Raw genomic sequence first — 12734 nt, forward strand, 5'->3', positions numbered from 1 at the left:
TAACCAAGAAAACCTCAACCAAATGGCTTTGCTGCAAAGTCTGTGACTGCACTGTGCAACTTTTCAGGTTAATAATGCTCTCACTGCAAAGAATGTCTAAGCTCCCTTATCCGAGGATATTATGTGTTGAAATTCTGCTTCCAGAAATTATAGCTGGACCTTCAAGATATTTCTTTTCTTCCCTTGCAAATTTACTTCAGATGGAACTAAACATAGGTCTATGAATCCTTAAAACATAAAAAAATTCTTGAAAGGCATATTTTAGTCTAGATTCCAATTTCCAGTTTTAAGTGGATCAAATCATTTATTTTAGGAACTGTAGCGGGGGGGGGGGGGGGGGGGAGGAGGAGGAAGAACTGTAATCTCTCCCCAGCCTCTGCATGTGGTTAATCTCATTGTACAAGGGGAAGAAAGGTTGACTAATGAACAGAAGAAAGACAATGGAGTTACAATATCTAACTCAAACTCTCTGCTCATGAGTCTGCTCCTTCAAATGTCCCACCTAGGTCAGTCCACACTCACACCAAATAGCTCATATTTTGCATTTATGGTTGTGGGACTTTTCCTCCCTGTTTGGAGTGCTACCCTCCTCTACTCCCTGAAGTGCTCACCTCCTCTTATGACACTCCTAATAGATCTAGTGAGAAGTATCCCTAGACTTTTTTTCCAAGAACACCGAGAACATCTGAGTCAATATCACCTTTTCTTTTGGATCTGGGGACTGTAGTAATCTTGTCATTATATATAGCTATTATATTATTTTAAATGTTTTCAGATATATACCTCCTTCATAATTAGGAAAAACAAGCTGAGTGTGATTCTTTAATACCACAATCTTACTGCTATTAAATAATGATGACATCTGGCAAAGCTTAGGAAAACCCAGGTAGCTGTTCTGTGGTCTCATCACCCTGCCCACCGGAGAATGCATTATTAAGCCAACAGTGAGTCTTGAATTAGCAGCTGCCTGTCCATGCCACTCTGCTGCCACAAAGGGAGAGGACCAGGGCCAGGATCCAGCATGGGCTCCCAAAGCCCAAAGCAACTTCACATGATGTTTGTGCTAAAGAGATGGCTTTATAGAGCCTACTCTTTAAAGAAGTGGGCTCTCCAGGATTTATCTTCCTCAGTGAGATCGCCCACTAGAAAAGATACTCCTAAGGAAACCCATCTCAAAGATTATTCCTCCAAACCAAGATGGATGATCTCCCTGGAATGGCAGTGATAATCCAGTTGTTCAAACAGTGACTAATAAAGCTCCACTAACCCTAACCAAAGGCACATTTGGTAAGCAATAAAAAAATGGCTTAGGCTAAAATGAGGATCTTCTCTTAAAAGAAATCTTATCGCCTGGCTCCGACCAAAGATAAGTCAGAAAAACCTAAAACAAGCAAACCTCTTCTTTCAAATCAGTGGTTTCCTACTTGGTCACCATTAGAAAGAGAGTGGAAGGCAAGGCAAATCAAATTTCACAAGTTCTAAGCCCTAAAGTTAGCACTTATGAGTGGCAAAGCTTGTGATGCGGTGGGAAAGTGATGGCCAGAGTGGGATGCAGGACAGCCAGGACAGATGGGAGAACGCTTTGGTGTGCGATTCAAGGACTTCCTAGGGTGGAAGGATGAAGTGACAGTAAGTTCCAATAGCACGTACGACCTATCCGGAATGGCCCAGAAGCACAAGCGGCTGTCAACTAGCACCTGGGAAAAGATGGTTGAACTAAGCTAGATGTTGAGGCTTGAAATAAATCCTATAAGAAGAAGAAAATGAAAACAACTCTTGGATATTTGATTACGCCCCAAAAAACAAACAAAATAAAACAAAACAAAAACCCACAATGAGCCATCCTTCTTCAGAGGGGAAATAAATCTAATAAATCTAGTGACTTAGAAACCACATTAGGAAATGAGGCAATAAATCAACAGCTTCAGTTTGGAGATTATTAGAATCCTAGAATTTCTGGCCAAGGTAGCTTGTGAAAGGCAGGCTCTTCTTTAAACACAGTTACTGTTCAGCAGTGATCTGCAGGTCCTTGTCAAGGCACTGTGCTGGAGGAGAGAGCAAAGAGTTTTCTTTTGTGCTTTTTTTTTTTTTTTTTTTTGAGGTGGAAATACTTCTTGTGACATTCAAGACTCTTTTCTGATTTTCTGCTGCTCATACGAGCAGTCCCATGCGAGTGACTTTGGCTGACAAGAACGTGTGCAACACAAATACGATCGGCTTCGGACAAGAGTGCAGGTCCACGGTCTGTGGAGAAAGCACACGAATGATCACTACCACACACAGAAGCTTTCATAAACAGACACAAAATGAACAAATTTGGATGTGTTGTTCTACTTTTTAGAAAGAATTTGGATTAAGAAAGTGTTGGGGCACCTGGGTGGCTCGGTCGGTTGAGCATCTGCCTTAGGCTTAGGTCATGATCCTTGAGCCCCACATTGGGCTCCCTACTCAGCGGGGGGTGGGGTGGGGTGTGTGTGTGTCTGCTTCTCCTTCTCCCCCTCCCCCACCCATGCTCTCTGTCTCTCTCAAATAAAGAAATAAAATCTTAAAAAAAAAAAAAAAGGTGCCAGATTTATGGAAACATCTCTCAGGAACTTAAAGCCACAAATGAAAAGTATACTCTGAAGTAAGGTCACTCCATGTAGTAATGAAACACTAGTGTGAGCTTCCACATCACAGTTAGGAGACAAGTGGTGGGGTGCTGGATTCCACCATGCCTGGCAGGAAGAACCAAATGGAAGAAGATGGAAAACAAAGAGGAATATGCTATATGGAGATCATTAATTAGGATTATATTCCCAGGGGAATCAGAGTGAATGCAGTTGAATGTGACTATGGATGGGTATGATATTTGGTATCCCTCACAGGTTTGCGGTAGGAATGCAACTCCTGACGCTAGTTAGGAGGGCTAGTCATAGATTCCTAAGCTCAGGCCTCTATTCTGGACAGCTGACACCAGGTGAACAAGGAGACCTGGATCGGGCTGTGAGTCAAGCCAGTCCTCAGCACTGATGCAGAAACCAGCAATAGGACATAGTTAATTATGCCTTTTAAAGAAAAATACAACTCCATTCAAAATATAAATTACAGAGCATGAATTTCATCATTAAACTTTGTATACATTAAATATAAAGCAGGGAGTAAAACTATATAGCCAGGAATAATCTAATACCTAGCTTGCTAAATGACAACTGCTATAAATAACTAGTTAATTTACCATAAGTTAATTTAATAGAAGCATTTAACTCTATCTAATGCTTGAGGCTTTTAAAAAATATATATATACATATTTTTATTTCCCAGCAAGGTCAAATATACCAGAAATATAGATACAATGCTGAAATCCGTATGATTTTAAAGTGCTTATTGGTTTTTTGAGGCCCTTAAAACAACCCTGACCTAATCAAAGACCTTTGGATGGGAAGTCAGTGATTTGATGTTTCAGACTATACTTCCTTCTGGCCTTCTGAGGGATGTTTCCCACTTCTTTTTTTTTTTTAATTTAAATTCAATTAATTAACACATAGTGTATTATTAGTTTTAGAGGTAGACTCATCAGTCTTATATAATACCCCATGCTCATCACATCACATGCCCCCCCCTCGATATCCATCATCCAATTACCCCATCCCTCCCGGCCCTCTCCCCTCCAGCACCCTCAGTTTGTTTCCCATGATTAAGAGTCTCTTCTTCTTCTTTTTTTTTGTTTTTAAAGATTTCATTTATTTACTTGGCAGAGGGAGAAAGAGATCACAAGCAGGCAGAGAGGCAGGCAGAGGGAGAGGGGGAAGCAGGTTCCCCACTGAGAAGAGAGCCCAACCAGGACTCGATCCCAGGACCCTGAGATCATGACCCCAGCCAAAGGCAGAGGCCCAACCCACTGAGTCAACCAGGCGCCCCAAGAGTCTCTTATGGTTTGTCTCCCCTCTAACTTCATCTTATCTTATTTTTCCCTCCCTTCCCCTATGATCCTCTTCTTTGTTTCTTCATATGATAATTCACTTTCTCTGACTGACTTATTTCGCTTGGCATAATACCCTCTAGTTTCATCCACGTCATTGCAAATAGCTGCTTCGAGCTTTTGAAAAGCCCTGGTCCATGGTCCAATCATAGTCTCCTAAAGGTTCATCATTTAAAATAAGATTTCTAGACATGATTTCTTATTTGGAAGTTATTTTCTCTAAGATCTCTTTCAGTAATAAAATGTCAAGATTCTGTTTTGCAAATTTCCATCTATGGTGATAGAGTCAATACACATAATGTTTCATGTATAAGACTTGAACTACTGGCTCAAAAAAAAGCAGGGAGCCTGCTTCCTCCTCTACCTCTCTCCACCTGCCTCTCCCCCTACTTGAGATCTCTGTCTATCAAATAAATAAATAAAATCTTTAAAAAAACGAAAAGACGGAAAAGGCATTATTTTACTCCTTTATCATAATTTATGATTTCTGAAGTAAACTTTACACACTTCCGTGGTTCCCTAAGGGAAATCATAAATTCCTGCTGATCTTTCCTTTAAAAGACAAGGAGATTAAAAAAAAAAAAATGATGGTTGTGTGGAGATACCTCTGTATCTTTTTTTCTCATCAGCAGAGTTTCTGTAGCAACCAAGTCATTCTATTATTTTTAACTCATCTCAACCAACTACTAATAATAGCAATGGATAGAATTTATTTATTAAAGTTTACCAGCTTTTGTAGTTTATAGCTCATATTTGATAAAAGCCTATTTCTTAAAAGGGCTATCCATTTTCCCCTTCTACCATTCAAACAAAACTTTTTAAAAAGGAATGATTTCCTGAAGTGGGGGAAAGACACACAGACACACAGACACACACACACACACAGGCCCCAAAACCAAACCCAATACATCTTAAAAACTGAAGAACAATTTCCTGACTCCAAATGGATGATATGTCCACAGTTTTCTATACAAAAGGTAAGACACAATGAGAAAGAAAGAAAATACCTATTGGAGTAAACATGGTTTTCAGAAACACTCTTACCAGTTCTCCTTCAGGACCACCAAAATCCAGATACAGATTTCTAATGCCATCATCAGCAGACATTTTCAGCCTCTCAAAGGGGTAGCGGTACAATATGCTGCTGGAACCTCCATTCTCCTTGGAGATAGTGAACCCATTTTCATAGTGGACAGTGAATCTTACTTCTTGGCCATTTATCGTGCAGCCTGTTGAAGACATGCAAAAACCATCATTAATAAAGTTAGCACTTCAGTTTTCAAATGGAAAAGGATTCTTCTGACTTCAACAAAGGAAAAAGAATCCTTTCTTGAGAGTGTACAATATCTAACTTATTTGGAACTCCCTCAAGTAAGTTTCGTTCTGGTTGCTTGGGTCAATATCTTTTTTTTTTTTTAAGATTTTATTTATTTATTTGAGAGAGAGAGTGTGAGAGAGAGAACGAGCATGAGAAGTGGGAGGTCAGAGGGAGAAGCAGACTCCCTGCCGGGCAGGGAGCCCGATATGGGACTCGATCCCGGGACTCCAGGATCATGACCTGAGCCGAAGGCAGTCACTTAACCAACTGAGCCACCCAGGAGTCCCATGCTTGGGTCAATATCTTGACTGAGATGAGAAAGAGATGACCATAACTCTCCATGACATCTGATCTGATTCAGTTTGATTCAGTGAGTATCAATTAAATACTTGTGCTGGCAGTAGGCTGTGTGTGTTACTAGAGAAGTGAGAGGCATGGTGCCTGCTCTCGAGAACTTAATAAATGAATAGGCATAAATGTGAAATTCCTCACTGTACTGGGTAGAATGTACAGAACACGACTAAATACTAGACTGAATAAGGCCAAAGTCAAGGAATAGTTTCCTGGAGGAGAAGGTACTTCAGAGAGGCCTAAAGAATAGGTCAAACTGGATAGGCAGTGAGTAGAGAAAGGTTTCAAATGGGCAAGAAGAAAGAACACCCAAAGGAGAGAAGGCAGAAATGCCTTTTAGGGCCAGTCACAGGGTTTGGTTGGTATTTGGGAAGAGGATAAAGATAATGTTTATTATCAAAGGTAAGAGCTATAGTTAGCAAAAGACATACTGTCAGTCCGATCAAAGATAGAATTCAAAGGATTGATCTGAATTGATAGGAAAAAAACCTCTTTGATCATTAAGACTGACACATGCCTTTTCTCAAGACTGGTGAAGTTTCCCTTTCACTAACATCCTAGCACAGTTTTGTTGTTAGTACAGGGGCTGTAAGTGCAAGGCCCTCCGAGACCTGGGAATTCACATACCCCTTTGAGAGATGTCCTTCAAATCACCTAAAGGATCAGAGTCTCGCTTTGCTTGGTCACAAAAAGTACTTTCCAAACAAGCAAGTCCTCCCATCCAGACCCATCAGTGTATTCTTTCACTGCCCTTGCAGTGAATTAGTTAAAATAGCTCTGTGTTTAAGTAATAAGGAAAAAGAGCAATAGACAAATATGGGCAGTGTCCCTTCTCAGTGCTACTCAAAGAAGAGAATTTTGGCCCAAAGACTTTGAATATTCATTATCCTCAGACAAAAACCCTTGGGGGGTTAATATGGATAAAACTAACTACCTGTAGAAAGTAATTCAATGCAATAATCTCAGAATAAATGGCTAAGGGTTTGGAGGAAGAACAGATAGATCCTAATCAGGGTAACTAGGATAGTTTTCAAGGGAATTTTATTCTATTAACATCCCTGAAGCTATAGTGCAGTCAAGGGTAGTGAGATTTGTTTGATGAGAAGAGGGGGTCAGTTCTAGTCTAGAAAAGAGAAGCTCAAAGAATAAGGATTTGCTCAAGTTCTGGAAGCATGGCTAGAGAAGGTGGGTGAGTATTTCTGCCTGCAGGTGTGTCATTACTGGGGCAAGATCAGGTGACTGCAGGTAGCAAAGGCAAGCCATTAACCCCCTAAGAGCCTGCCATAAACGGAAGTTGCCCAAAGATCCTGTTTAGGATTATTTCCCCCTAGGAGGGAAGAAAAGCAATGCAAATGTAGTGGCTGTGTGTGTTACTTAAGAAAAAACAAGGGCCCCTAGTTGGCTCCATTGGTTAAGCATCTGCCTTCCGCTCAGGTCATGATCTCGGGGTTCCTGGATCAGGTCCCAAGTTGGGCTCCCTGCTCAGTGGGGAGTCTGCTTCTCCCTCCCGTTCTACCTCTCCCTCAACTTGTGCTCTCGCTCTCTCTCTGAAATAAAAGAAAAGAAAAGTAAAGAAAATAATAAGACAGAATATTGTTTCTGATTATCTCAACCTTGAAGGGAAGAAATAAAGGTGACACTGAATATGTCTGGGTTTAGAAGTGAGTTTGTTTTCACTTAAAACTGTTAATACCAGATAATTCTGAGAGTATGAATTGGCCATAGCAATGTTGCATCTAAGAATCCTAGTTAAATGGTTTCTCCCCAAATGGTAAGTAAATATAGTTGAAGCAATGGTGACTAAGTACCTGGTACCTCTCATCCTCAGAGGGTGTCAGGAGTAGTGCACCAAAGAGCAAAAAGTCTCTGACTGTGATTTAGCGTGCAAGCGTGTGAATGTGCTTGTGTACGGCAGCCAGCTGTGATAAGTGGCCCAATTCTGATGGGACAGGATCTGGGACTTATTAGTGAAGCTCTGAGTTACTCCAGGTGGCTGATTATAGCCATCCTGATGTCCTGATTCAACTAAAATCCTTTTGTGGACTATAAATCCACTATGTACCTCAATTTATAGGTAAGTCAGTAAAAAATGTAATGTGCTAATTTTGCTTAACAGGGCCGTTATCAGAAATATAAAAAGACAACAACAGCATTCAAGGACAATCACAGAACATCAAATACTAAAGTTTAAAAGACAGAAAAAAAAAAAACACTACAGTTTTTACGGTAATCAAGGGAGGAAGATAAACATTCAGCACCAAGCAGTGGGGGCTTTGTGTTCCTTTTGGAGGGTACGATGTGGGTTGATAGTGTTCAGAGATCAAGTTAGGGGAAGGAACTTCATGGGCCTGGACCCAGAATAATTAGAAAACATACATGAAGTTCAGCGGAGTTGTGAATTATATATTAGTTTGTTTGCTCATTAAATCATTTATTCTTATTTTTTTAATTCTCTGCTCTCACAGGGCAGCAGGGATGACAGTTGGGTCATTACAAACAATCTACACTGTAGAAATCACTGTTTTGTTTTGTTTGTAAGATTTATTTATTTTAGAGACAGAGAGAGAGCGAGAGCAGGGTGAGGGGTAGAGGGAGAGGGAGACAAAGAATCCCAAGCAGACTCCCCCTGTTGAGTGTGAAGCCCAACATGGGGCTCAGTCTCAAGACCCCAAGATCATGACCTGGGCTGAAATCAAGAGTCAGATGCTCAACTGACTGAGCCACCCAGGCGCCCCACGAAACCATTGTTTTGAACACTTTTTATGTGCCAGACACATAGTTACATGTTATATTATGTATTAGGTCCTGGGAGATACAGAGTTAAATAAAAGATGCTTCCTATTCAGACAAGTGAGAGAGAAAGAAAAGGAAATATGGATACAGAAAAATGAACTATGTCCTATACTAGGGAACTGGACAAGACACTATATGGGAAGATAGAGGAGAGGGGAATAGTCTAATTCTGGGTAACCTTTTTTTTGAAAAGATTTTATTTATTTATTTGACAGACAGAGATCACAAGTAGGCAAAAAGGCAGGCAGTGGGCAGGGCGAGGGAGTTGGTAAGCAGGCTTCCTGCTGAGCATGGAGCCCGATGCAGGGCTTGATCCCAGGACCCCGAGATCATGACCTGAGCTGAAGGCCGAGGCTTAACCCACTGAGCCACCCAGGTGCCCCAATTCTGGGTAACCTTAAAAGGCCTAATTAGAGGGGCTAATTCTCTGGGGTTTAAGTAACAATAACAAGCATAACAATGGCCACTTTGCTGAGTGTATACTATACACCAGAATTAGTAAATCATGACATTTCAACTTATCTAAACCCAATAAACTTTCAGCATCTTTGGGAAAATTTTATTACCAAGTAATATATAAAACAGACACCCTCATCTCTTTTCTAAGTTCATTTCATCCATGAGACTTAATTCATAACCAACCCACCACCTGGAATAGGGGTCAAGGACAAGGTGGTGACCAGGGATGGGGTGAGAAGCAGCGGATGGGGGGAGAGTGAGAACGCTTGCTTACGTGTGCACCAACCACCTAAAACCCAGAAGTCTCCGGTTTACCACATGTACTCTCATCCAAGCTCAATCATTCTGAACGAAGTTCTCTGAGGAGAATCTCTCTGTATCATTAATAGTCTGCATTAGAAAATTCTCTGACCTCATGTTTAAGGTTCAATTATTACACTCAAGTATTTTTTTTTCTTTCTGTTTTTTTTTTTTTTTTCCTTTTCAGAGAGAGTATGGGGACATGTGGGGGGGGAGGGGCAGAGGGGGAGAGAGAGAGAATCTTAAGCAGACTCCAGCATGGAACCCATCACGGGGCTCAATCTCACAACTCTGAGATCATGACCTGAGCTGAAATCATAGAGAGTCAGACACTCAGGGTAGCTAGGGCTCAGTCAATTAAGTGTCTGCCTATGGCTCAGGGTCCTGGGATCGAGCCCTGTGTTGGGCTCCCTGCTCAGAAGGAAGTCTTCTTGTCCCTCTCCCTCTGCCCCCTCCTCCCAACTCATGCACACTCTCTCTTTTTCTCTCAAATAAATAAAAGCTTTAAAAAAAAGTCAGATTAGCAACTGATGGAGCACCCAGGAGCCCCTCAACATTTCCCTTTAAACTGGATCTCCCCCATTAACATTTTTAGATGTTCAAATCTCTCATTATCAGAAGAAATGCCATTACTCAACTCCTCACTTCCCTTTTTTTCTCTCTCTCTCTTTTATTTAAAGATTTTATTTATTTATTTGACCACAGAGAGAGATAAACAGCGACAGAGGGAACAAGCAGGGGGAGTGGGGGAGAGAGAGGCAGGCTTCCTACTGAGCAGGGAGCCCGATGCGGGGTTCGACCCCAGGACCCTGGGACCATGACATGAGCCGAAGGCAGAAGCTTAACAAATTGAGCCACCCAGGCACCCCCTCTCTCTTTTTAAAAAGATTTTATTTTTAAGTACTCTCTACATGCAGCTTGAACTTATAACCCCAAGATCAGGAGTTAATCTCTACCAACTGAGCTCTACTGACTGAAGCAGCCAGGATCCCCACTTTCTTTCTTTTTTTTTTTTTTTAAAGATTTATTTATTTATTTGACAGAGAGAGATCACAAGTAGGCAGAGGTAGGCAGAGAGAGAGAGGAGGAAGCAGGCTCCCCGCTGAGCAGAAAGCCCGATGTGGGGCTCGATCCCAGGACCCTGGGTTCATGACCTGAGCCAAAGGTAGAGGCTTAACCCACTGAGCCACCCAGGTGCCCCCCCGCTTACTTTTCTTAAAAGGAGTGTCTTTAGTCAGTTTATCCGTGTTTCACTTCCCATTCAATCCTCAGTCCTTTTCAGTCTGCCAAAGCCATCACATCACGGAGCATCTTTTCCGAAGGGCACCAATAATTTTCTCCACATTGCTGAATCCAACCAGCTTCCTTAGCTCTTGTCTTGATACTTGTAAGTACTCACTGTCAGCTGTCTACCCAGTTTCTATTTCTCCATTCTGCCTTTACAGCCAAATCCCATTTTTATTCAAGTTTCTACTCTCTTTCCTTTTTTTCCTTTTTTTCTTTCAGAGAGCGAGCGAGCACAAGCAAGGAGAGTGGCAGGCAGAGGGCAAAACGCGGGGCTCGATTCCAAGACCCCAAGATCAAGACCTGAGCGGAAGGCAGATGCTTAACTGACTGACCCACCAGGTATCCCCTCACCTTTTATTCTTACTCTTTCTTCTACGTAGATAACACATTTCTTTAATGTTTAATCTAGTTTTAGAGGGGATTTTCTGTTAATTTCAGCCTAAACCATCCTAATTAATACATTAAGCCCTACTGGCTGTTCCTTTCCTTCTTCCTATGGATTGCATGAAGCTAATGGTCCCCACCTGCCTTAGTTTTCCTTCGCGTGCTCTGACTACTATCTCACAGTCTGCTAAGTTGGGGAGACACTGGCTTTTTCAAACTATGGGATACTGCTGAGTACAATGATACATGTTAAAGATAACTTTCCAAGTAGTAACTTTCCAGTAGTAAAAAAAATTTAATAAAGCCAAGAGGAAAAAAGGTTCATTAATAAATTTATTATGTTATATCAAGATAATTGCTGGTAAATACATTCCATGGTTTCTACTTTGTGTCTTTTTATTTTATTTTTTATTTTTAAATTTTTCTTTACTTTGCATCTTTTTTAAATGAGAGACTACTGGAGATTAGCAGTGTATCCTGAAGGACAACTATCCTAACATCAAAGAAATGCTCTGCTGCAAATCTTGTTTCTGCTGTTCTGCGGCCAGTTACTTGATATGAGGGGTCTAGAGGGCTGCAATATTTCCTGTAAGACCTTTCCTTCAGTAGCTGCAGGACTGAGCCACCTTGGGCTCCTCTAGGTCTTCCAGAAAAATCCAGAAGGTAATGGGCTTTGTGGGCTCAACCTGGCCTGATTGCCCAGGACTCTCTTGGAGAAAGGCTGAAGCAATATTATCTGTTCCTGCACATAAAAAATGCCAGTCTATCAAGTATCATCAATGGGTTGATCATGCCCAGGCTTACAAAAAACATGACACTATGTTCCTTTCTTATAGCTATTTGGTCAAAGGCATGAAGTAGGTCTTATTTATTTTTATTTCTCCCATTAAAAAAGCACAGCACTCCGTAAGTAAAAAAACACTCAATAAATATTTGTTGATTTAATGAATTAAGAGAAAATGATACTGTATATGTCCTCTAGGAGTTTAATCTGCGCATAAGAATGAGTCATTTGGAGGGACGCCTGGGTGGCTCAGTTGGTTAAGCGGCTGTCTTCGGCTCAGGTCATGATCCCAGCGTCCTGGGATCGAGTCCCGCATCGGGCTCCTTGCTTAGCAGGGAGTCTGCTTCTCCCTCTGCTTCTGCTGCCACTCTGCCTGCCTGTGCTCTCTCTCTCTGACAAATAAATAAATAAATAAAATCTAAAAAAAAAAAGAATGAGTCATTTGGGGGGGGGGATATCAGGGGCTTAAGGCACTGGTTTTGTAGTCAGAAAAGACCCAATTCAAGCCCTCACAACATTAATCCCCGTTCTTTCATCTTAAAAATACAGGCTTACGGGGTGCCTGGGTGGCTCAGTGGGTTAACCCTCTGCTTTCGGCTCAGGTCATGATCTAAGGGTCCTAGGATCGAGCCCCGCATCTGGCTCTCTGCTCAGCAGGGAGCCTGCTTCCCTTTTCTCTCTCTCTGCCTGCCTCTCTGCCTGCCTCTCTGCCTACTTGTGATCACTGTCTGTCAAACAAATAAATAAAATCTTTAAAAAAAATAGAGGCTAGAAGTGTGTGTGTTAGGGTCAGAGGAAACATACACTTAATTTATGACTTATAACAACCCTGGTAAGTACTCAATATTCCTTCTGCTTCTGTCCTTCCAACTTCAAAGGCAGGGGGCTATGCCTACTCTATTTTAGTATAGCCAGTACAAGTACAGAGTATATGCTCAATCCATATTTGCCCAGTAGCTGAATAAAAATTCAAGAGAATTTTACAAAATCGAGAACACGGTAAAAACAAACTCTTTTGTTATATATGCTAACAATATAAACACTTCAAAATGCTCATTTTCTATATCTATAGATTTTCTGTATCTTTACTAAAGCAA

The 12734-nt window shown here is 41.3% G+C and overlaps 1 protein-coding gene across 1 annotated transcript in view; it reads right to left on the bottom strand.

Annotated features, from left to right (window-relative positions):
* Positions 1 to 317: 317 nt before the first annotated feature.
* SNTB2 (syntrophin beta 2) overlaps positions 318 to 12734 on the bottom strand; it is a 110787-nt gene continuing 98370 nt past the window's right edge. The window contains exons 6-7 of the mRNA XM_045988062.1: positions 5006 to 5190; positions 318 to 2244 (exon numbers count right to left, since the gene is read on the bottom strand). Of these exons, the coding sequence (XP_045844018.1) occupies positions 2152 to 2244; positions 5006 to 5190 (278 nt within the window). The 3' untranslated portion in view covers positions 318 to 2151. The remainder of the gene's footprint in view (positions 2245 to 5005; positions 5191 to 12734) is intronic.

This window comes from Meles meles, chromosome 19 (genome assembly GCF_922984935.1).
Source record: "Meles meles chromosome 19, mMelMel3.1 paternal haplotype, whole genome shotgun sequence".
NCBI classification, from domain to species: Eukaryota; Metazoa; Chordata; class Mammalia; order Carnivora; family Mustelidae; genus Meles; species Meles meles.